The sequence below is a fragment of the Zootoca vivipara genome, chromosome 16 (genome assembly GCF_963506605.1).
Source record: "Zootoca vivipara chromosome 16, rZooViv1.1, whole genome shotgun sequence".
NCBI lineage: Eukaryota > Metazoa > Chordata > Lepidosauria > Squamata > Lacertidae > Zootoca > Zootoca vivipara.
The window spans coordinates 25,382,002-25,407,793 of NC_083291.1; the positions used below are offsets into that span (position 1 = coordinate 25,382,002).

Consider the following 25,792-nt stretch of genomic DNA (forward strand, 5'->3'; position numbering starts at 1 on the left):
CCTCCGCGGAATGGATCGCGTTCGTAAACCGAGGTTCCACTGTATTGGTTAGTTTTTTCTAATAAAGCTGTTCCTATACTATTTGGTACCATTGGTCCATGCTTACTCCTGACCTGACAGAGAAAAGGATGCTTCTGAGATCTCTACAGCTGCACTGGAAGAAACAGGGGGGTGGCAAAAAGGCTTGTTCTTGTATCACTAAACTATGGCTTAGCAGTACTTCCCAAAGAGGCCACAAGGCTTTGCTTGCTTTCAGTGACATCATTGTGTGGCCTAATAGACTTGGTTGCTTAACACTGTAACATCATCTCTTTCCTGGGTTTTCTCCAGCTGGGCGGGATCAGTTACAACCACATCAGCACCATCATACTACTTTAACAGTCATGGCTTGTCCCAAAGACTATAGATTGTTAAGGTTGCTGAGAGTTGCTAGGAGACCCCTATTGCCCTCACAGAGCTACAGTACAAGCAATTTCGTGTACCAATGCAAAACCATTTTCAGTGTAGTTCATTCTGACTGCTTTTCACAACGACTGCAACAGTGTCACTAAGTGGTGGGGATGGGAAAGGAGCAGAAGACAAAATGCTAATTCACAGGCCGCTAATTATCAAGAGCTTACAAGTTCATGTTGTCAACCTTCCTCTGATCCTTGGATGAAGGTCAGTTTATAAATTTAATAAAGAATAGTAATAATTACACGGAGACATTTCAAGAAAGGAATCCATCTTTGATCACTTGAAACTCTGCTAGGACCTCTCCGTCTGTAGAGCACAGACGCCATGCTCCCAGGGCCATGGGTTCGAGCCCCACGTTGGACGAAAGATTCCTGCATTGCAGGGGGTTGGACTAGATTATTATTGCTTTGGGTTTGATTTTATATGCTGTGGTCTTGTTTGTGAACTGCCCTGAGACCTCCGGGTATAGGGTGGTGTAAAAATTGAATAAAAAATAAAATAAAAAATAAAATAAAAAAGATAAACCTTATGGTCCCTTCCAACTCTACAATTCTGTGATTCAGCACAGACAAGATCAGATATGTTAAGCGTCAGCATAAACTCTCATTTATCCCAATGTTCGACTTTTGCCAATGTTCTCCAGTTCATCAGCAAATCCTCACCAACCTTTCACTGAGCAAGCTGTAGGTATTTCTGTTACCGAGAAACGGTCTTTTGATCTGTATTTGGCACCAATGTATATTTCCCCGTTACATAGTTAACATTTGGGACACTCAAATCCATTTCTCAATCCCAGTTTTAAAAAGTATTTTCCAACACTTTTTGATCCTGAGGTAGCACCTAGTGACTTATACCGGTGTAATTCTCCTAATCATATTTTTATACTGAATTTCTTGCTGCAAGATTATGGAAAAAAGAAAATTGAGAGAATAACAGATACTCTCTCCATGTTTATTATATTAATAGCCCATTCACAATTACCAACAGTCATTTTATTGACCGCATTTCTCTGAACACTTCCTTGTTCTGGTGAAAGGGGAAAAAATAAAGACAACTGCATAAATAGGATCATCTTACAGAATTCAGGAAGCTGTGCTAATTACTTGAGAACATAATTTTACTCAAAGTATCAGAAAGCATTTACATTCATTTGCTTCAATGTGCCATAAGAAAGCAGCTTATGCAAATTGCATATGCTAGTGAAGAATTAGAAGACATACTATACAAATCTTGTAACTTTATCATAGAGATTAAATGATCAGTTTGTCCTTTGGTCATTGTCCCCTTCACAGGAAATTCTTTAGTGGTTTCTGACTTCCAGTGTCATGGATACAAAACCTTATGTAACAGAGTCTTGCAAAGCTTCTATTACACAACCTTCACAATCCCATTAAGAAACTTTTTACAGAATTACTACAGGGTACTGGCTATTCAAATGCTATTTAAACATTTTAACAATGAAAACCTGCATTGTTAGTGAGCCGTTCTGTATTTTTTAGCGCGTACAAACCCATTGAGTGGAACCAAATGCTTGTTTTGTTGGACTTTGAAAGTCTGTGGACTATTAAACTTGAAGTGAACTCATGCATTCTAAATAAAAATAAAAAAAATCCTTCCAGTAAGCACCTTAGAGACCAACTAAGTTTGTCATAGGTATGAACTTTCGTGTGCATGCACACTTCTTCAGATACTACTTTCTAACTACTTGTTGTGTTTTCTACCATGCATCCTTCAAGAACTACGATCCCTCTCCCTAATGTTTGTGGAAACAATCATGTTGGATTTTGTTTTGAATAGTCATTACTTTAGTGCCGGTCTAATGTAAACACTGTCTGTTTAAGAGAAACAGGTGCAAGCGTTTCTCTTAATTGCTCACAGGCGTGGGCTCTGTTTTTTTTGTATATAAGGCTCTGCCAGAAAGCCTTCCTCATCTCTTTGCTAGATCTTGCAGTTTGATACATCTCGTTATGGATCACTCTCTGTTTGTTCTTAGTTTAAGAGATCCCTTTAGTTAAACCTTAGTATAATTACTTTGTTTGCTGATAGTTCTTGGGTAGTTTAATGAGAGTTTTGTGGGAGGTTTTGGATGTGGGAGAAAGTATTTATCTTTAGTTTAAAGCCTTTAGAGTCGGTTTGTTTTTCCGTTGAAGAAACCCAACAGTTTGTCTTTCATCTGTATGCTTTGACAAGCATACAGCTAGTAAGGGGTTTCACACAAGGCAGATTATACCCTACACTCTTGGTGACGTTTTGCTTAGCCAGGTCAACTTCTAACTGCGCATACATACTCTGCGTGAAGCATACTTTAAGGGGCCACTGGTAACTGGGTGATTTGTGTTTAGTACTCAGTCATTCCCAATATTATTTTTACTTTATATATTACATTTCAACACCTATTGGAAGGAGAAAATAAGAGAGGCCAACCAGAGAATATTGAAAAGCAAAGCCGCTAGTAAGCATGATCTTTATTAAACTGTTGCAACAGGGTGCTCACAACCACACGCTGGAGGCAGGAGGGGAACCCCGAACAATGGTGTGCAAGCCCTTATATAGACTTTTGAAATTGCCCACCCTGTAGCTCGAGACCACCCCCAAAGGCATCATATACATCACTGAAGGAGGCAGTCTACAACAGAAATCCTGTTTGGCAGGATACCCGATAATGGTCACTGATTGCTTTACCTGGGCAGCCTGGCCATTCCTTTTGAGATGTTAAATACTTAGTTCCTGAATCCAGGTCAAAGGCTCACCCTATTCATCATAGCTGCCAAGTTATCCCTTATTTTATCCCTTAAGTTATCCCTTATTTTATCCCACTGTTCAATGTTATTTTAAGGGATTTTCTCTTATGCTGAATAGGCTTCCTCACGAGAAAAGGGAAAACTTGGCAGCTATGTATTCATACACAAATACACCCTGAAGACAGGATTTGTGAGCAGAGACAATGCAGAGTCTTCCCCATTTCCTTCCTCACTGCAGATAATATCTGAGGTTACTGGAAGAGTCAAAATGGCTTCAGGATTGTTCTGACACTTATGTGTTTGCCTTGTACATTTATGAACGTTTACTTTATATATATAAGACCTTAGAATTTCTATAACAATATTTTCATCAAAGCAGAAAGTCTATTCATTGCTAAGTGTTCAGTGTTTTGTTCTCCGTTTCGTGTGAAGTAGACATCCAACAGTGGAATCCACACAAGCACACAATGTCTGGGGAGGCGGGGAAAAGGAAAAGTGGGTGAGGCTAGGAGGATGACGCATGTGCTGTAGCACTTTTCCCAAAGGGTGTCTCCCGGAGGGAAACATCTCTAGTTTATAGTGCTTCACGGTCAAATACATGGCTGTCTTACAGATTTTTTTTGAAGGATGTGTTTGTGGGAAAGGCTGCTTTCTTTATGATGCACTGCCATCTGGTGTTCATGAAATGAAATTGGACATCACCCTCCCTCGAGGGAGCTGCAACCCATGTAATATAGATATCCAATTAATGGAAACATTAGCAGAATTTTAACAAAACTTGTAACGTTGGATAATATGGATAGACCTAAAATATGGATGATGAAATAATATGCAGTTGAAAATGATAATAGGACCCATGGAGGGGATGGTGAGAAGTCTGGATATTCATAGAAATCTCTAAATTTGAGTATGTATTTGAGATAGTTTTTATTTGATTTTACAAGTATAAAGTTATAACTGTTAAAAAAAAAGGTCACCTGCCTTGGGACTTTATGGTGAAGGACAGGTAAGAAATCCATGGACAACAAGTTTCCTACAACTATCTAAATGGTATGAGTAAATTATTATTGTAATTCAAATCAGACTCTTGTTTGTCACATAACTTAAGATTACATATGAGCCAACCTGGACCCTGCAATTTTGTGCCTTCTTCATGAGAGGTCTGCAGGTTACTTCCTGCTTGCTGAATTCTCTGCAGAGATACTTGTCTGGCACTTTCATTACATATCCTCTTCTCCCAAGGCTTTGGCTAATTGTTTAATCTATGGCCTTTTAAACTGTGTGTGTGTGTGTGTTTGTTTTTGTTACTATGGTATGTAGTTTGTGTTTTAATTTTGTAAATTGTTTTGTGATCCTCGGATTAAAGGTGGTGTGGAAATTTAATTATCATCATCATCATCATCATCATCATCAGTAGTAATAGTAATAATAACAATTTAAAAAATAAAAAATTGTGCAGTAGCACCTTATAGACCAACTAAGTTTGTTCTGGGTATAAGCATTCGTGTGCATGCATACTTCTTCAGATACACTGAAACAGAAGTCACCAGACCCTTATATATAGTGGGAGGGTGGGGTGGGGTATTTCTCTGAAGGGTAGTAGGAGATGGGTGATTGTTTACCATATCCATTGAGTCAATCACCCAAGCTGTCAAAATGAAGGGGGAAGGGGGGAATGGCTCGGAGTAGGCTTGGGAGTTGTGGGCGGGCGGCATGCCGAATGTCACCCCCTTGGGTGAAGGCAACTGGGGCAATCCGCCCCCACCACCACCCCTTCCTACACCCCTGGCTTTACCTCATCCCAACCTTCAAGACATTAAAGACTGTTCTCACACCATCAAAAAACTTAACAAGAGCAAGGTAAGGGGAAGGAACAGAGGCAGGAAGGGTAACCATGGCAGATCACTATCTCCTTGATACATTTATGTATTCTGGATGAATTTCCCATACACACATACAGGGGTTCTGTCAAATAAAAGAAGGCAACTTGTCATTACAGTACTTTGCTTCTGGCTGATGCAAGCTAGTTGAAGAGGGCTACTTGTACTTTGGCTTCGAAGCATGCACACGATTTCTATCAGATAATTGCCTGTTGGACCGAAAGATTATTTACTTTCCGCATCTTGCTAGGAGGTGGCATGTTCACACCTCCTGCAGGTCTTTTATTAGCTGATTTGGGAGTTCCACATTCATCCCTCTTCACTGACTGCAAAAGAAAGAAAGTAATGTTGCTATAACTCTGTTAAACAATAATGCAATTCTTCAGTAGGCTCTCTGTTGCCTCTTTTGCCTCTTTCTACATTGGAGCAGCAGCTAACAGAAGGAGCCCTACCGAGCAAAAGCTCCACCCTGACACTTCCAAGAGATGTTCAGTATTTCAAAGGTAGCCCCAAAGGTGGAACTACCTTTGAAAGTGACCTGGAAACTGCAACTAATCCAGAATGCAGCAGCTAGACTGGTGACTGGGAGCGGCTGCCGAGGCCACATAACACCGGTCTTGAAAGATCTACATTGGCTCCCAGTACATTTCTGAGCACAATTCAAAGTGTTGGTGCTGAACTTTAAAGCCCTAAATGGCCTTGGCTCAGTATACCTGAAGGAGCATCTCCACCCCCATTGTTCAGCCTGGACACTTAGGTCCAGCTCCGAGGGCCCTCTGGCGGTTCCCTCACTGAGAGAAGTGAAGCTACAGGGAGCGAGACAGAGGGCCTTCTCGGTAGTGGCACCCGCCCTGTGGAATGCCCTCCCACCAGATGTCAAGGAAATAAGCAACTATATAAGTTTAGAAGACATCTGAAAGCAGCCCCATTTAGGGAAGTTTTGGGATGTTTTGAATGACTGATGTTTTAATGTATTTTTAATCTCTTGTTGGATGCCGCCCAGAGTGGCTGTGGAAACCCAGCCAGATGGGCGGGGTATAAGTAATAAATTATTATTATTATTATCATCATCATCATCTCAAAGTCCCCAGGGGCAGTAAAAAGCAATGCTGCAAGCATGAAGGATGCTGGTCCACATACATTTGCAGCCCACAGTTGATAAACAAGTGATCCATAACCTAGATTGTGTTCGGTCCACCCTTGAGAATTTGTAGAAAGGGTGTGGCACTTATATTTAGTGCTCCAGCACTTAACTTGTAAAATAGGACCTCTGGCTGCATTTCATAGGTTTCTAAGGAGCCAATGCACACCCAGTGATGCTTCAGTGACATAGTCAACTTTTGCATTCCACATATTCTGAACAGCTATGCTCTCCCCTGACAACCTTACTGTTTAGTACAAGCTCTGTCCTTGGGTGGCAAGGGTCAACAGTGCCCCAGAGGCCCTGTCTGCTTTCTACACATGGCAGCAGCAGCGTCACCATGTCCCTGTGGTCAAACTTCCCTCTTCGCACCAGGCACAGAGAAAAAGAAACACTCCTGCAGGGCTGAGAAAGAACGCCATCATAGGCTAACATTCAAGCACTCTGTGGATCATTTTGTGGGGGAAATGTAATGGTTCTGTGCTGCAAGGAAAATGAAAGCTTGCAAATCTATACCCAACCTGTTTGCCAGATCATTATACAGACAAGACACACGATTATGACATGGTCTGTGACGTACTGTATATAGAACATCTGTCATTTGGATGCGGGACTAGGCTGCTGGATCATGTGTTCCTTCCCCCTCAGTTGTAAACATTGGTGATGAACCACATTTTACGCTAGCCGGAATTAGCTCTGAATCTGGCTAGCTTCAAACGCTGGCTAGATCCTAGCTTAAGTGACTAACTTCGCAACAGCAACCAGACGAAAGTGAGAGCACACCAAAGAGAACATGGCAGACAGAGTCAATTTTTTAGTAAAGAACTGACAACACATCCCAAACATGGCAATCACATTTTTATCAAATAAATAATGTGCTGAATTAAGTGAATCACATGCAAAACTTACAATTTTGGGTTGATCTTTCTTAATTTTGTGATGCTGCAATTGAAGGGCCATGGAGTCCAGAAACCTCTGATTATTAACAAGGAAGTGTGAATTGTTTTCCTTCTCCCAGTCTTCAGTATCTTTCTTCAGTTCTTCCCCCAACTAGTTTTGGCAAATATGTTTTTTAAAAATAAAAAAATAAAAAAGTATACTACATAATTAAAATCTCAATGCAGTTCATCTAAAAATATTAATATAACATTTCCTAAAAACTAGATTAAAAGGGAAATAAAAATAAAGTACTTTATCTCATAATAAAAACTAAGCAGTATACAAAACAAAAATAAAATAAAACTTAAAGGAGTCAGGAAAAGCTTGAGTAAAGCTTGAATAAACCTTGATCAAGCCTGTTTTCACAAGGCATTCGGAGGTCATTACTGTTTCCGTCTCACAAATTACCCAAGGGAGTGCACTCCAGAGAGTGCGCTATCACAGACGTCAACTTGTGACAATTCACAGGTCATGGAATGGCCAGCAGCATCTCCTCTGAAGATCTTAAGGATATGCTCAGTCTATACCAGGAAGGTGGTTGGGACTTAAAATTTCAACCTTGAACTGGCAACCAATTTAGTCAATTTCAGGAAGACTTTAAACTTCACACTGCCACTATTCAAGACACTCTTCCAACTCAGTTTCCAGCTGAACAACTCACTTTCCTTTACAAAATTAGACGTTAGCTAGACCAGCCAAGAAACCACCAAGCATGCCAAGAACGTGAAATCATTTGGACCTCAAATTTGAGGTGCTGTCAATGTGCTTTCCAGAGGCAACTTTATATGCACAGAAAATACTTCCAAAGTTTATGAGATGAAAGCATTATCTACATGTCAGAACTGCGTTGCCAAGGAGTGTTAGTCAGCAAGGGGTTAAGTCTATTGTTTTACTTAGGTGTGTTCATGTGGATCAGGCACCAAATTTCACCCTAAATGGATGGAAACTACACAAAAAATGGCCCTGGGACTTACCTTTAACAATTGTTTTTGAAGCTTGGATCTTTCCCTTTCCTCTTTGAGTAAGGTACCCCCTCTGTTTAGAAGTCTGCTTGGATCTGTTGATTTTTTCTGAATACAGAATGAAAACAGGTTATACATTAAGTAACTGATTGTTTACCTATAGGACATGGGTGGACGAGTCTAAAAGCCCAGGACACAAATTTTTCACAGCCCTCTAGCGGCTATGGTGGCTCATTCACCAGAAGTAATGTATTTAGCATTAACTCTGGAAGCGTATACTGTACCCTCGATTCTGACCTAATTAAGCCTACTAGAGCAAAAACCTGAAGCAGACATGTTTTGGTTTGTGAACTTTGTCTTGGAATAAGAACATGTTTCGCTTCTTGTTGAGTGTGTTCCATTTGTAAATTGAGTCCCCCGCTGCTATGGGAAAGCACGCCTTGGTTTAAGAACGCTTTGGTTTAAGAATAGACTTCTGGAATGGATTAAGTTTGTAAACCAAGGTACCACTGTGTCTTGGTCCCAAATAATGAGACGAACTGGAAAGACCAAAGAGCAGCTCCAAAACAGATTGGGCTCCTACCCAAAGCTTCAGATACGAGTCGAATCTTGTGTCTGGTGCTCACCTAGATTTTACCCATATCTAAAAACAGCTTCATGTTTCCCTCTCTGCAGTGAGATAACATAAGCATTCAGTACTTCTGACCTCCAGTTCACCCAAACGCTCCCGGATGGCATTCCATTTGTGAACATTATCGTATAGGTGTTTGTTTTTCTCATAAACCTCTTTTATTCTCAAAAGTTCTTCATCGTGTTGACTCAACAACTCTTCAGAGAAATTATCTAAAGCAAGAAAGCAAGACTTAAGGTTTCTTTAGGCACATGACATGACTCTGCAACTAGAAGATGAGGATCAAATAGCAACTAAGCACTTTCACTGTGACCCAGCCCCAGAGGATTTAACAGAATTTTGCCTCATCAACCAGACATTCCGTTTTTTAAAATTTATGACAAAAAATAGTTTTACCCATCTTTAGTCATAAGTAGACACCACAGCATACAAAATATAGGCTTGTATTTGAAAGATAAAAGATGCAAGGAATTACCATTTAAAAGGGGCTGAAACGCAGCTCTTTGTTCCTCAGAATAAAAGCATTTTCCCCAGAAATCATGAAGTTCTTGCCTGACTCTGAAAGTAATTTGTTTTAAACTTTCCTTCTTCAGCACTTCCAGGTTCTCCAACTCCTCTTCCCACTAATGAAAACAAGTGTCTCATGGTTATTGCATTTGGCAATGGAGATCTTGCTTTCACTATTTCCAGACAATTACTCAGACTTCTCCATGACTACAAATTTGTTACAGCAAAGGCTGTAGCAGTGACGTACGTAGACTGAGGATATTCCTGAAATTGGAGTAATCTGATCTGACTGTCAGTTTGACACCAAGAGGCATTCACGTAGAATACAATTAACTCTTTAGAACTTTTTTTTTATAAAAAAAATGGCCATTTCCCCACACTTAAATTTAATGCTTCCATGTTAGCTGAGCTTAGAAGAACGGCACATGCTCAAAATATATTAGAGCAAGATGTTAGCCCCAGACAGTAAAATGAGATGGCTCCTGCATTATCTGATTTAAGGTATTACTACTTAGCTTTAAAGCCCTAAATAGCTTTGGGTTCAGATGCCTGAAAGTGTGCCTTTTCCTGCCTATGTCTTCTGGAAACACCCTTCTCTGGGGAACTTTTCTTTTAATCCAGCAGGTATTTTAACTGAAGCTTGATTCTATAGTTTTAAGCAACTACATACATCTCATATTAATGTACTGTATCTGAAGAAGAAATATTTTAAATACATGCAGCTGCTATTTCAGAAGCTTCAAAATTAAAATACCACTCACTGCAGGTGAGAGACAAAACTGGTGAGGGTCTAGCATCAAAGCAGATCCAGTGAAACAAATTAGGTGGTAAAGTCAGTAAAGATCAACATCTGGGAAAAAAACACTGGGTAGTAATCGACTAAGTTTTACTCAGACTAGACCAGGCACCCCCAAACTCGGCCCTCCAGATGTTTTTGAACTACAATTCCCATCTTCCCCGACCACTGGTCCTGTTAGCTAGGGATCATGGGAGTTGTAGGCCAAAACATCTGGAGGGCCGCAGTTTGGGATGCCTGGACTAGACTCACTGAAATTAATGAGCATGACTTAAGTTAATTTCAATAGGAGTGCCTTTTACCAGCTATAGCTGGTATGTGAACTACAGCTGTTCTTTTACAGGGGAAGTCTGGCCATGGTGATTCATGCAGAGATGAGGTCAAGACTTGATTACTGCAATGTGCCCTATGTGGGGCTACTCATGGCCCTGGAGGCTCCAGCTGCTGCAAAACATTATGTCTAGACCAGGGGTAGTCAACCTTTTTATACCTACTGCCCACTAATGCATCTTTCTTGATGGTAAAATTTCCTTACCGCCCACCAGTGCTCGATGGAAGGAGGATTCAGCTTGTGCCATAGAACCCCCTACCGCCCACCTAAAATCCTGAAACGCCCACTAGTGGGTGGTAGGGACCATGTTGACAACCCCTGGTCTAGCCTGTTGATAGGGAGTGACTATCACCAGGATGTAACTTTAGTGCTCCAAGGTTTGCACGGAGTGCCTGAACACTACACGACCAAGTTCAAGGTTCTTGTATTAATTTACAAGGCCCTTAACAATGTGGGTCTAGGATACCACAGGTACTGTCTAATCCCATATACCCTTGCCTGATCATCAAGGACTTGGGCAGAGTCAATGTTAGTGGTAACCCTATGGCTCAGATTCATGGCTTGTATCCACCAGGAGCTGTGAATTCAGTATTGTGGACCCAACTTTGTGGAATTCCCTTCCAGTTGAGGTCAGGCAGGCCCCCTCCCTGATGATCTTCCAGAGCCTACAGAAGACTTTAAAAAAATCCAGCACACATTTATACTGAAGTCTGCTTCTATAGTTTTAGCGACTCTTACCTTTCTGTATTGTAAATTGCATAGAGACCACTGTAGTCAATCTATTATTAATGAACAGTGCCATCAGAATTCTGATTCTATTACCATTTTTATTGCTTCAGAAATAGGACATCTGCTTGCCAGCATTGTGAGTTGCTCCTGCTTCTCTTGTGGCTGTTGAAGTCTGTCCCACAAAACTTGTACCTCTTTCTCCAGAACATCCCTGCTGGCAATTAGAGAGTCTTTCTTGACCTGCAACTACAAAGGCACATCTACATCAGTTCATACAAAACAGCTATGTGGAAAAGGCAGCAACAAGCTAAGTGAACTGTACCATATAGTCTCAAGAGCAAGTCAAGTCATATGTACCACTGCAGCATCTTATTCTTGTTCTTCTTCGGAAAAGTACATGCCAACACTCCTTCTTGATCATGGTACCAAAAATAAGCAATGAAGTATTGTGATTAACAGTTCCATAAGGTGGCGCAGGTTGGGCAGGGGGTGGGGAGAGAATGTTGGTGTTTTGAATTTAATATGCAGCTTGGAAGCTTAACTGAACACTGAATTACTGTTGGAGTAGAACACACTTTAGCCTGGATATTACACCAAGACTCTTGAGTTTGAAAAAAGATGGAAGCTAAGTTTATTGAAGGAAATACACATATAGTCGCACCTTGGAAGTCAAACAGCCTAGTTCTCGAAAGTTTTGCCCCCTAAACGATCGAAACCCGGAAGTGACTGTTCCAGTTTTCGAATGTTCTTTTGGAAGCTGAATGTCCAATGGGGCTTCCGATTGGCTGCAGGAGCTTCCTACAGCCAATTAGAAGCCGCACTTTGGTTTTCAAACATTTTGGAAGTTGAATGGACTTCCAGAATGGATTCCATTCGTCTTGCAAGGTACAGTGGTGCCTTGGGTTAAAAACGCTTCGGGTTAAAAACTCTGCCAACCTGGAAGTAGTACCTTGGGTTGAGAACTTTGCCCCAGGAAGAGAACAGAAATCACACACCGGCAGCGCAGCGGCCCTATTAGCGAAAGTGTGCCTCAGGTTAAGAATGGTTTTGTGTTAAGAACAGACCTCCGGAACGAATTAAGTTCGGAACCCAAGGAACCACTGTACAACTGTATAGGGAAGATGCAAGGATGTTTCCTTCCCCAAAGTGATGATGTAGAAAAAGAAGGAAATGAGATCAGGAACGGAAGGTCAGTACAGGTTAAAGGACAGTCTAGGCCAGGCATCCCCAAACTGCGGCCCTCCAGATGTTTTGGCCTACAACTCCCATGATCCCTAGCTAACAGGACCAGTGGTCGGGGAAGACGGGAATTGTAGTCCAAAACATCTGGAGGGCCAAAGTTTGGGGATGCCTAGTCTAGGCAACTTGGAGGTTCATCCCTCTATCTACTCTTTCCCATGGAGACAAATCAGCCTCCAGTTCAAACCGAGTTGCATCCCAACAGTTCCAACAGGGAACCTGTGCTCCACCGTCTTATTTCAAGTGGCTGAAGGCAGAGAGCAGGCAGTTAGAATAGAGATGGAACCTTCATTCACTATTACACTGCATGGGCTCACACATATCACCTTGTAGCATTAGAAGCTACAGAAGACCCATGCATTGGCCTAATGATAAGAAAGCACTTATACTACCATATTGGAGGACTTTATTGCACTTTGCAAGCCATGGTTATAAATAGCACACCTGTTGCATTTGCCCAACACTATTTAAGGACCATATTGGTTCTGGTATTCATGTGGGCTAAACAACCCGAGCCTCATTCATGTGAATACATCTTTTTTTACATTCAAAAGACCAACCTGATGAACAAGCAATTCGAGATCCTCAAGGTTCTTCTTTGTAAGGCAAATGCATTCTTCTTCATCGCCCAACATATCATTTTCCAGTGTCCCATCTGGTGTGTGTCCAATTTCTTTATTATACTGCCTGACTTTTTCCCTTAGTTTAAAAAACTCTTTCAATCTTTGCTCCTAAACAAATAAAATGATTGAAATAGTCAGATCGAACAGCTTTCAAATTTACTGCTGTCAGGAGGTTTCAGATATAAAGAACGTCTAAAAATCACGTTTAACCCAACAAAACAGATCGACAATATTCCTGACACTGTCCAACTTTAAGTGCAACATAGGAATATCAACCTAGTTTCAAACCTGCTCAACAAAAAATGAACAGATTCATTTATTGATTAAGGCTATTTGCTAGTTCTGGATAACCAGAATGAATCTGATGTGAATTAAATGCATTTTTTCTAGAACAAGCATTCAAAAGCAATTTGCTAGGAGATAAGAAGAAAGCAGCATGTTAAGTAAGCATGAGCAAGATGCCTATAATTTATACCAGGCTGGGTTAGAAGTAAGTTGAATTACTCCCCCTCTCCCAATGAAAAATATTTATTTCAGAGTGAATTCAAGTTTTAGGATTGCCGTATGGAATTTCCTGGACATATCTGTAATACTGCAGCTGCAAGCAATGTCGGGGCGTAAATGTCTGGGAAAATCCACACGCATGGCGGCAGTGTCATTTTGCAGATCTTCCTCAGAAATAGCTTCAATTTCTTTGTGATTTTGCAAAAACAAAGCAAAAAACAAAACTCTACAACTCTTCTGTCTGGATTTTCACTTTGTGAAATGTGGCAACCCTATCTTCACTTCTAACTCTTTACACAGCTAGAGGACCCAACATCGGGTCTCCTGGCTGCAAAAGTAACCATTTAGGGGCTGACTGGGGGGGGGGGAGAGTGTACGTTGCTGAGAATTCTTCTTAAATTTTAATTCAAATCGGAGAAACATTCAGAAGTCATACAATGCCTCCCATTTGGGGCTCATACCTGGGTAGGGTTGCCAGACTCAATAGAGGACAGGACTTCTGTGCCTTTAATTGCCCTGCTCTCTTTTGAGTCTGGAAACCTTAAAGAGAAACCAGCAGACCCTTTGCTTGGAAATTAAACAGAAGTCCTGTCCTCTATTGAGTCTGCCAAGCCTATACCTGGGCGGAAGCCCAGGAAGCCTCATCAGAACCTCTGATTTTTACTATATATTGGGTATATCAATTCAATAAATAAAAACAATTTTTCTCCTTAAATAATGCAAAGCGGGAGGGGTCAGTACTACACCTTCACTTTCAAGAGGTGCTGAACATGTTCGTCTAATTCTTCCAGCTGCAAACAACTTGGAACACTGCCAGTCGGTATGTAGTATGGAATAGCGTAAAGCTCTGAACATAGTGTCTGCTCCTCTAGCTGCAGCTGTTTCAACTTCGTCAGCCTCTCTTGTTTTTCTTTAAGGGCGCCTTCTAAAGCCAGACGAAACTCTTTTTCTAACTGGATGATGGATAAGCCATCACCAACCTGTAAAGAGTTACAAAGGGTTAGGTGCAGAAATGTACAGGCGTCCCCCTCTCTTACACAGGGGTTACATTCTGGCCCCTGCATGCTTAACGGAAATCATGTAAAGTTGAGACCCTCCTCTAAGCCCTTTAAAATGCCATCTTTGCCGCTCTCTCTTCAATCCATACAAAATATACTGTATCCAAAAACATCTACAACTATAAATGAAGCTTTGGAGCTGGCAGGAGGCTGGAGGCTGTGCAGGAAGTTGCTGCTGCTGCGCTACCCCGCACATCAGCTGTGGGGATGTGGGGAGGCTGAGCAGCGTAAACGAAGCCCTGCTGCACCTCCAGTCTCTTTGGGGCTTCCTCTGCTCTCACTGACAGCCTTTTCGGTCTCCAGAGACGGTCTCCTTGTGAGCCACGAGGACTCTCCAGCTCTCTCCTGCCATTTCCAGGTTTGAATCGAATCATTTAATTATTTCCCGGCACCATGCATTAGTGGAAGGATGCCTGTATTGACACTACAGTGAGTGGCAGTACTGAGCAAAGATCCCATTTTGACACGTCTGTACCGAAACAGAATTTATATTTGAACAGTAACCTTCCAGTCAACTGCCAGACCAAATATTGAAAGCCTTAATTCATTACAACAGTAAAAAGCAGCTCTGAAGAATCACATTAATTACAATTATACCCATCAGAGGGCTCTAGAGATTCTTTTATTTCTTCTTCTTCTTTTTTATAAAATATAAACTTTATTGAAGTTAAAATACATACACAAAATATAAACAACAAACAAAATATAGACAACAAACAAAAAGGAAATAAAAAATTAGACAAACAATACTAACAAAACTCAAATAACATTTAACGAATTACAAAGTAAAAAATAATACTTAATACAAACTTAATCTTAAGTAAACAAAAATTTAAACCTAAATACAATAAATCATAAATCATAAATAAATCCTATATGAATGTGTGTGTGTATATATATATCCTCTATAGATCATATTTTTCAACATAAACTCGAATTGTACCTCTAGGTTTTTATTCTGTCTGGCTGCATATATATATAACATCCTAAAAAATAACCTAAAGCAAAAGAAAAAAACCCTTTCCCCCTTCTTTTACCCCCTCCCCCCTCTTCTCCCTTTAAAAAAATTGACTTCCCGTCCCCCCTTTGCTCTTTTGTTTTTAATTATGTTCTTTATACATACTTTTTCTCCTTTCTTTTTCTTTTGTTCCTTTCTTGTGCCTTTTATGTATCCGCTAGAAGATTGGTTTTTTCTATTAATTTTTTCTGGTATTGCTTAAATAAATTCCATTTTTTCCCCCAATTTTTCTTCTTTTACTCCTTTTGTCCTCCCCGCCCTAATTGTTAAATTTTGGTAATTTATCAATTTTTCCACCCATTCTTCTTTTTTCGGTATTGTTTTACTCTTCCAATTCTTTGCGATTAGTGTTCTGCTGGCCACTGTTGCATGCATTATTGTTTTATCATTGGCTTTTATTTCATCACTTATTAACCCTAATAAAAACATCTCCGGGTCTTTTTTAAAGGGGTATTTTAGAATTTTTAAAAATTCTTTATATTTTTCATCCCAATTTTTTTTTATTTTTTTGCATTTCCACCAAATGTGTAACTGGGTCCCTGGTTCTTCTTGGCACCGCCAACAAATGTTGTTTGTTCCTTTATACATTTTAGCCAATTTGATAGGCGTCAAATACCATCTGTATTGCATCTTTAAGAAATTTTCCTTCAAATCATAGTTGGTCACATATTTCAAATCCCGCTTCCATAGATTCTCCCATTTGTCTATTGTTATCACCTTTCCGAAATCCTGTGCCCATCTAATCATTGTTTCTTTCGTCAATTCGTCTTTTGTTTCCCATTCCAAAATTAGTTGGTATAATTTTTTTATATATTTTCCTTTTCCTTCTATTATAATTTTTCCAAATTTTGACATTTCATTTTCAAATCCTAATTTATTATCCAATTGGAATCTTTGCCTTATCTGATAATATTGCAACCATACAACACAGTGGTTTTTTATTTCCTCGTATTCTTTTAATCTCCACTTTCCATCTTTCTCCTCCCAAGATCTCTTTATATGTCGGCCACTCTGTTTTCATATTAATTTTTCTTACAGCTTCTATTTCGAATGGCAACACCCACCATGGCGTTTTAGGTTCTAAATTTTTTTGGTATTTTTTCCAAACTTTGTATATTGATTTTCTTATTATGTTATCCATAAAGCAATTATGATTTCCCATTTTTTCTTTCATTAAATACTTGTGCCAACCAAATCCAAGTCCCGCTCCTTCCAAATCTAACACCAAATTATTTTTAAGTTCTATCCAATCTTTAGCCCAAGCCAATCCTGCCGCATCATGGTATATTTCCAAATTTGGTAAACCGAATCCTCCTCTATCTTTTGCATCTGTTAATATTTTATATTTTATTCTAGGTTTTTTTCCCATCCCATACAAATTTTGTAATTTCTTTTCACCACTCATTGAAACAATTCACCCGGCCCCCTAAAATTGGTAAATTTTGAAACAGAAACATTAGCTTTGGTAGTATATTCATTTTAATTACTGAAATTCTTCCCAGTATTGAGAGTTTTAATTTTGTCCATATTCCTAATTTTTGTTTAATTTCTTTCCAGACTTTCTTGTAATTTTCTTGATACAAATCTATATTTTTTGCTGTCATCTGAATCCCTAAATATTTTATTTTTTCATTATCTCAATACCTGTTGATTCCTGCAATTTTGTTTTTTCTTCCCCCTCTAAATTTTTTACTAATATTCCACTTTTCTTACAATTTATTTTGAATCCCGCCAATCTTCCAAATTCATTTATTCTCATAATCGCCACTGGAATGCATTCTAAAGGGTTCTCTGTTGTTATTATTATATCATCTGCAAAGGCTCGTGCTTTATATCTGTTTTTTCCAACTTTAATTCCAATTTCCTTGTCCTCCCTTATACTTTTCATTAATGTCTCCAATACTATTATAAATAGTAGGGGAAACAATGGACATCCCTGTCTGGTTCCTTTGTGTATTTCTGTTAATTTCCCATTTATTACAATTTTTGCATTTTGTTTTCGATATATACTTCCAATTGCTTTAGTTAATTTTTCTCCTAATTCTAATTCAAATAATACCTTTTCAAGAAAACACCATGATACGTTATCGAACGCCTTCTCTGCATCCACTGATAAAATTGCACCTTTTTTGCTTCTGTCGCTTTCCAAATATTCTAGAATATTAATTATATTTTTATATTATCTTTTATTTGTCTTCCTTTAATGAATCCTGCCTGATTTTTGTGTATTATTTCACCTAAAATTAAATTTAATCTGTTTGCCAATACCCCCGCATAAATTTTGTAATCGCAATTTAGTAATGATATAGGCCTATAATTATTTGGTGATTCTGCATTCAAATTTGGTTTTGGAAGCAATGTTATTGTTGCTTCCCTCCAACTCTCTGGAATATTTTCTTTGCTTGGAAGTTCATTTATTGTCTTAGGGGCGTTATTATAATCTCTTCCAGCTCTTTGTAATATTCTAGTGGAATGCCATCTGGGCCTGGGCCTTTTTTCATTTTTTGCATCACATCCCTAATTTCTTTATCTGTGAATGGCTCATTTATCAAATTAATCTTTTCCTGGGGAATTTTTGGAAATTAATATTTTTTTATATATTCTGCGGCATCCTGCTCGTTTATTTTTTCTTTTCGGTAAAGATTGGTATAGAATTTTTCAAACATTTTCCTTATTTCTTGTGATTTTCTATTATCTTATTCTCCATTCTTATTCTGTTTATTAAATTTTCACTCCTTCTTTTCTTTAGCTGCCAAGCCAGAAGTTCTCCTGGCTTGTTAGCCCATTCAAAGTTTCTGTATTTCCATAATTCCAAATGTCTATTTACTTCTTCTTCTAACGTTTTTTCATATTCTGATTGCAAAATCTGTATCTCTTGGTTTATCTCCTTCTTTCCAGTTCTATATAATATCTTCTCCTTTCTCTTAATTTCTTCCGTTAGTTTTAGTTTCTTTTCTTCTCTTTTTAGTCTATCTAATTTATTTTGTTTGATAAAATACCCCCTCACTACCGCTTTCCCAGCCTCCCACACTGTGCTCGAATCGACCTCCCCATTACTGTTTATTTCAAAATATTCTTTCATCAGTTCTCGGGCTCCCTGAACAACTTTCGCATTCCTTAATAAAAATACATTTAACCTCCACCTTTTACTTGTGTCTTTTTCTTGTTCTTCCAATGTTATCGCTACTGGGTTGTGATCTGATATTGGCTTTGCTTGAATTTCCACTTTTCCTAATCTTATAACTAAATTTTTACTTATCCAGATCCCATCAATTCTGCTCGCCGAATTATGCATTGCTGAATAATATGTGAACTCTTTGGTTATTGGGTATTTGTATCTCCATGTGTCAACTAATTGTAAATTTTCCACCATATCAAAAAAAAAATTTGTTTTCTCTCCTTTTGGATTTGTTTACTGATTTATCCAGTTCTGGGTTCGTTATTCCATTGAAATCCCCCATTAATACTATATGTTCCCATAATTTTTCTTCCAATTTTCCAAAAAAAATTACTTTACTCCCATTTGGTGCATAAATACCTACTATTAACCATTTTTCCCCCTCCACCGTTATTTCCGTTATTTCTACCATTATTATCCTCCCTTCTTTATCTTTCCATATTGTTTTGGGTTCCAATTTTTCTTTTATATATAGCACCACCAGAGGGCTCTAGAGATTCCAAGTGTTCAATAGAAACCTTACACATGCAAAGCAAGAGCTCCACATTTTCAAATGCAATGGTAATGACAGAAAACAGTGCTGAGAACAAAAACTCATCATGGTGGCAGATATCATCAGCCTATTGTTGTTAACAGTGGAATTGTATACAAGTCTACTCAGATTTAAGCACCATCAAACTTAATGAGGGTTGTTCCCTGGTACACCAAGTGTAGGATTGCAGCCTAAGTGACATCTTTGTGCTTTGTTATCCGGAATAAGCAGCAGTGAAGCAACTTGCCTGGTAGGGGTCCAGCTTGAGTTCATATCTCACGATATTCAACTGAGATTTCTGTCTTTCAATGTCATTTTCAATTTTTTCTTTCAAATTACTTTCTTCCTCAATCATTTCATTCAACAGAGCCTATCCAAAAACCCATACAACAGAAGTGTGAGTACAGTTCCTTATCAGATTAACTGTTAAATTAAAACATTGCACCCATAGCTAATTTAAGAATTTGCGCCACATTAATGTTCTGCATTTTAAAATACATACCAATCAAGTTTGTAACAGAAGAAGTGTTTCTGCCATATAAACTACTATCTCCCAAACTCAGTAACTGGAGTGTGGTCTGGTAGGCTTCCTGGGACTTACTGTTTTTTGCATTATTAGCTGGCTGGCTTTAAACCACGTTTACACACGGCTACTTGTCAGTAGCAAATAACCCCCCTCCCAGCCATCAGGAAAACTGGGGGTAGAAGTTTCTATAAAATTAGTTTTTGTCAGCAAAGATATGAAGGCCTGCAACTAAATTGAAAGATTCAGGATCTGCTAGCACAAGAACCTGTGTCCCTCCAGATGTTGCTGAAATACAGCTCCCTTCATTCCTTGGTGGGAGCTGGGTCATACTGTCAGGAAGGAGGGTGTCAATGTAAAGACTCACATGGTAATTAGCACAGAACAAAACAGATTTATCTCCCAGCGACAGTCTGAGCACTGGACTTAGAAATTGGAATTTCCTCCCAAAAACTCACACCGCTGCTTTAAAGCAACAAAATATTATCTATATATATAAAAATGTAAAAGGTGCATGTAGGTGACACAGCACCTTTCTCAGAAGCCGCTTGACTGATTCTGTTCAAATTTGGACACAATGTTTCATTCCACTGTGCGGAGGTTCCTATACAGGTTGCGTAGACAGATGTCACACCTGGGTCATGGAAAACCCCGTGTTTCAGAACTCACAAATCATACGAAAGTGCATGCTGGGAATACAAGAGAGATTGCAACACAGCGTCCTCTAGTGACGGCTACACTGGTACTGCACCTGGGAAAGCTTCCCTCACTACAGTATCTTGGCTCGGCTTTGCAGAGGTGGGGGCTTGCCTGGGTGGGGTAGGGGGTGGGGTAGGTCATGGGTCGGAACAGGGTGGGGGGAGACACAGGGATGAGCCTATGTGAGTTTGAAGCGGGACTCTGAGGCTCCATTTAACAGACTGAGCCCCAGCAACATGTGGCAGGGCCAGCTAGTTTGGAATAAAACACAAAGAGCGTCCTAAAACCCATTAATATATAAATAGACAAATGAAATAAGTCAACTGTTTAAGAGCATTTGGAGTACAAATCACACACACACACACACACACACACTGTGCCATACCTCAATGTGCGCCTTAGCTGTCTGCATGCGCTCCAGCTGCAGTTCTCTGCTGATACCCATTTCGTTCCATAAGTCTATAAGCTTTCCAAAAGCCTGGGTCACACTATTCACTAGGGAGGAGGCCAAAACCTCACTGTACAATAATAAAATAGAAAATGGCACATGAGAAACTCCAAGCCTTGCTTTCAGTCAATCACAACCCCCCCCCCCCCCGTTTCCTACATTGGCATCTGTTCAACCATATTACATGAGTTGTGCTTCACAAACATTCCCTTTGTAAGTTTCTGTTCTGCCTGGAATGCACCTGGTTAGTTTCAAATGCTGCTCCCGAAAGGTTTAGGATCAGAGTTTTTCCTTCTCCTAGAAGGGCTACCTTCTCAGGTTGACGAGCCCCACCTGCCCCTCGACAACAGGTGCAGAAACTGCCTTCTTGCCCATTGCCCTCACTCTTGGTCTTGTCAAGTCAATCCGCCAGATCTTGTCTCAGTGAGGGTTGGAGACTCACCGGCTGCCATCATCTGGTTTAGCCGGGCAAAGCCGTTCCTGGGGAATGGCCCCTGTCACATGCTGACAGCTTCTAGGAGCCACAGGTGAGAGCTGAGTGCAGGGTGGGGACCAAAGGCCGACAAACGACCCCTGAAGGCGCACAACCTGTCCCCACCCTTCCCTAACACTTCATCATTACCTTCCCTGAATTTGTCTAATCCTGATCTGAAGATGCCAAAGTCAGTGGCTACCACCGCCCTCCTGTGGTGAGGAGTTCCACAGACTCACTGTGTGAGGCAAAGCTTTCTTTTTTAAATTATTATTATTTTAAAAAGTCCTTTATTACAAATCAATTTACATCAAACATAGACAAAAACAATAAACAACATACACAAACCATAGACACTAACTAACAACATATCCTTTGACATTAGACACACTTTAACTTCCGGCTCACTTCATTGTGCTTTTTACACCATATTATTCTATATGCACTTCTTTATTATTACTTTTTCCCGTTACTTATCAAAAGAAATTTTTGTTATTAAAGTTTCCACACACTTCAAGATTCAATTTAAATCTGTCAAGACTCCGGAGCATTACATTATCACAGTACTTTTTAAGATATTCTTTGAATATTGTCCAATCTTTACTAACTTTCTGATTTGATTTTCCTCTTCTTCTCCCAGTCATTTTCGCAAGTTCTAAATATTCTATCATCTTCGCTTGCCAGTCAGTTTTTGTGGGGATTAAATCGCCTTTCCAGTCTTTAGCTATTAAACTCCTAGCATACATAAAATGGGTTCTAAGGGTTTTTGGTATTTCAATGGACATAATGCCTAACAGAAAGGCTTCAGGTTTTTTTAAAAACAAGAATTTGAAAATCTTTTCAGCTTTCTTTCTTCCCGCCCTGAATCTCCCAGCGTTCAGCTTCGGGTCCCCTTGAGGCCCTTCTCCTTCCCTCAGAGTTTTCCCTCTCTCACCTTTCCCTCGCCGGCTTCGCCATCACCGGTGGCCGTATGGCTATAGGGAGGCGTAATTAAAACAACGAATAATTCCGAATAAGAAACCCGTCTTCGGCCGCCGCCAAAATTCAAAACAAACGGCGAAGGAACCGCCTAGCAACAGGCTCTCGCCACCGCGCCTCTTAATTGGATGGCGGACTGAGCAATCAACAAGCCACCTCCGGTTCCCATTGGCCGCGGCGAAGGGCGTTTCTATCCCTCCCAATAAATGCCCCTCCGTGCGCCTCTATTGGAGCTCACTGAAGCTTGGCAAAGCGCTGATTGGTCGCCCTAAAAGCTAATCAGCAACAGAGGGAAAGGGGATGTCAGTGCCGAGGTGGAAGGCGGCGACGTAAAGGGGCGCAGAAGCCTGATTGGCAGAAGGTGACGTCACTTATGTAAATACCGCTGAGTTCAATGGGGGTTTGGTCAGGGAAAGGCTGTACAGAGCAGAACTGAAAGCGGCTGACGTGCGTGTAGAAGGTTCGATCCCGGGATCCCCCCCCCCCGGCAGGGCTGAGAGTGGATCCCTATGTGACGCCCTAGGGAGCCAGCGCGGACAACACTGAGCTAGATGAACCAAAAGGCGTCTGACTTATGTTCCTCATGTTCTTATGCCGTGTTTAAGATCGCAGGGTTTTTGTTGTTTAGTCGTTTAGTCGTGTCCGACTCTTCATGACCCCATGGAGCATAGCACGCCAGGCACTCCTGTCTTCCACTGCCTCCCGCAGTTTGGTCAAACTCATGTTCGTAGCTTCGAGAACACTGTCCAACCATCTCGTCCTCTGTCGTCCCCTTCTCCTAGTGCCCTCCATCTTTCCCAACATCAAGGTCTTTTCCAAGGATTCTTCTCTTCTCATGAGGCAGGGTTTTTACCCATAAGTAAAATGGAGCGTCCTTCCTACCCAGATGCTTAGAAAGCCGAGGTAATTTTAATCTGTTGCAGTACTTTGCCTTTTAAAAAAGTTAGGTTTTCTGCTTCCCCACCCCTTGAGAACCGCTTTGAGGTTGTTGGTTGGGTTGTTGTTTTACAATCAAGCGGTGTCATGAAATAAATATTTTAATGTACACAAGCTCAGTTGGTTAATTTGTGGTGCTGGTAACACCAAGGTTGCAGGTTTGATCTCCGCAGGGGAAAGCTGCATCTTCCTGCATTGCAGGGGGTTGGACTAGATGGCCCGGCCTCGGGGTTCCTTCTAACTCTACAATTTGTACACCTGCAAAGCTAAGCAGGGTCCGGTATGGTTTCAGGTTGGAGGTGGCACCGCGCGTGTTGAGATTCCCGCATTGCGGGAGCTGGACTAGAATAGATGTTCCTCGGGGGTCCCTTCCAAAACCTACGATTCTATTAGTTTGAATGGAACTCCTTTCGAATTGCAGCCTGGGGACTTCCTCCTCCAAACCGACCGGCACACTATAATTTTCTGGGCAAACCAATTCCACCCTAAAGGCAATGCGGCTGTTTGCCAGGTACGCGTTTTATTATGCATTTTGTGTTCTCACTTTGTGATTTCCCCACACCCCTGTTGTGAGCCATAGCCTGCAGCTTTAACCGCGAGTAAGCCCCATGATCGATTCGCCTTTGCTTTGGGAGAATGCAAGTTCCTGCGCCTCTCTTTCGCGGAAGAGAAAACTAGGAAGTAAAACAAACAGGAGCGGCCATGTGTCGTAGAAAAAAAGGGGTGGATGGGGGGGACTTCGTTGCAACTTCGGAAGAAAATTGCAGCAGGCTGCTTCTCTAGGGATCGTCTACCCCCGTCGCTGAGACCCAAGATCACAGATCCAAAGTCGGGAACTTTGAATGTAGGCAGCATAAAAGAAATAGCCATGAGAGAGGAGATGCAGCGCCTCCCCATCCCCTGCGTGAGGCATAGAGTACGCCGCTGAGTGCTTTGGAAACACACGATGGAAGGGCGGAAAAGTCCTTGCCTCCTTGGGGTGCTAATTTGTGGTCGGATGAGATCCTGCAGGGCATGGAGCCTCGCCGCGCTACTGGGTCTAACAGTTCAAATAGCCTCTGGGGCTTTCCTGATAAATGTGGACGTCTCACAGACCGAAAGGGAATTGAAGCACTTTTGGAAAAGCACAGGATATTGGTAAGACAGGAACTATATTTACTAACGATCAAAAGAAGTCCCCGTTATGCAGAGCACAAGCAGTATGCAGCCCGTGGTTTTGTTTTGCTTTTGCAATTTTTTTTGCTGCAACTGTACCTCATTTTCCTCCCTTAGCAGCTCAAGGCAGCGCAACACGGTTCCTTCCGCTTTGTTTTATCCTCCCAACAACCCTGTGAGGTTCTTAGGTTGAGAGATAGTGACTGTCCCAGGGAGGTTCCTGACCAAGTGGGGTTTGAACCCTGATTCCTTCCCGCTGCCCTAGCTCAACAGTCTTAACCATTAACTGCATCACTCATTTTCATGCTCATCATTTCTCCGAGTGATACAGCATTTCAGGGGATCAGCTTCTTAGAAGTCAGAGAGCATTGGAGATTAGCACTGTACATCTCTGCATGTTTTCAAACATGCACAGAGCTTAGAGAGCAGGAGCACCAGTCTTGGCTCACCAAAAAGCAAACATTTTGCATCTGTGAAACACTTGCATACACCCCTTGCAAAACTCAGATTCTGGGTGACAATAGTATATTGCAGAGCTTTCCAAACCATGTGTTGCAACACATTAGTGTGCCGGCTGCAGTGTGTAGGTGTGTCATGTGAATGCTCTTTGCACTCCTCCCAGGGCTGGTAAGGGCTTAGTTTAAACTCCAGTTTACTAGTAAAACTGAATTACTGTGTTGCAAAACGATGCACGTCCAAAAAGTGTGTCAACAACATGAAAAGTTTGGAAAGCTCTGGTATATTGACTATAAAAAGGTAAAGGACCCCTGACAGTTAAGTCTAGTCGCAGAGGACTCTGGGGTTGCGGTGCTCAGCTTGCTTTATAGGCTGAAGGAGACGGTGTTTGCCCACAGACAGTTTTTCTGCGTCATGTGGCCAGCATGACTAAGCCGCTTCTGGCGCAACAGAACATCAAAACCAGAGCAGCACATGAAAACGCCGTTTACCTTCCCGCTGGAGCGGTACCTATTCATTTACTTGCACTGGCATGCTTTTGAACTGCTAGGTTGACAGGAGCTGGGACAGAGTGACGGGAGCGCACCCTGTCGATTCAAACTGCCGACCATCTGATCAGCAAGCCCAAGAGGCTCAGTGGTTTAGCCCCCACACAGCGCCTCTCGCATATTGGCTATACTAGCAAGCAATTTCTTTGCAGTATTCCCTGCCCCTGCAAATGTTGTGTCTGGCTTAGCTACCAGTAGTACTCACCAGCCATCAAGAGCCATTTGTGCATCTTTTATTTTCTTTTTTAAATTAGTTTTTATTGAGGATTTTGTTGTGTTACAAAACAGACAAATAAGCAGGCCTGGGAAGAA

The 25,792-nt window shown here is 40.9% G+C and overlaps 2 protein-coding genes across 5 annotated transcripts in view; one reads left to right on the forward strand and one right to left on the reverse strand.

Annotated features, from left to right (window-relative positions):
- Positions 1 to 1,423: 1,423 nt before the first annotated feature.
- On the reverse strand, positions 1,424 to 22,514 carry LOC118097836 (protein regulator of cytokinesis 1). The gene is made up of 11 exons (XM_035141095.2): positions 22,342 to 22,514; positions 20,873 to 21,005; positions 19,513 to 19,635; positions 14,226 to 14,459; positions 12,913 to 13,083; positions 11,207 to 11,359; positions 9,226 to 9,373; positions 8,826 to 8,962; positions 8,132 to 8,227; positions 7,128 to 7,268; positions 1,424 to 5,403 (listed from the first exon to the last, which is right to left on the reverse strand). The coding sequence occupies exons 1-11, from the start codon at positions 22,362 to 22,364 to the stop codon at positions 5,275 to 5,277; spliced, it is 1,488 nt and encodes a 495-aa protein (XP_034996986.1). The 5' UTR covers positions 22,365 to 22,514; the 3' UTR covers positions 1,424 to 5,274.
- A 450-nt stretch (positions 22,515 to 22,964) lies between these two features.
- Positions 22,965 to 25,792, forward strand: part of IDUA (alpha-L-iduronidase) — a 48,935-nt gene continuing 46,107 nt past the window's right edge. For 2 of the 4 annotated variants that reach the window (XM_035140755.2, XM_035140759.2), the window contains exon 1: positions 23,839 to 24,458. In XM_035140755.2, the coding sequence (XP_034996646.2) occupies positions 24,268 to 24,458 (191 nt within the window). In that variant the 5' untranslated portion in view covers positions 23,839 to 24,267. The other 2 variants (XM_035140760.2, XM_035140762.2) reach the window with 2 other exon arrangements.

Coding starts and splice junctions, on each gene's coding strand:
- LOC118097836 (XM_035141095.2), bottom strand. CDS start 22,364: ATGGCGAAGCCGGCGAGGGAAAG. Junction 11,360..12,912: donor TCGAATTGCTTGTTCATCAG/GTTGGTCTTTTG, acceptor GTGCCTTTGTAG/TTGCAGGTCAAGAAAGACTC. Junction 8,963..9,225: donor GTTTCAGCCCCTTTTAAATG/GTAATTCCTTGC, acceptor TTCTTGCTTTAG/ATAATTTCTCTGAAGAGTTG.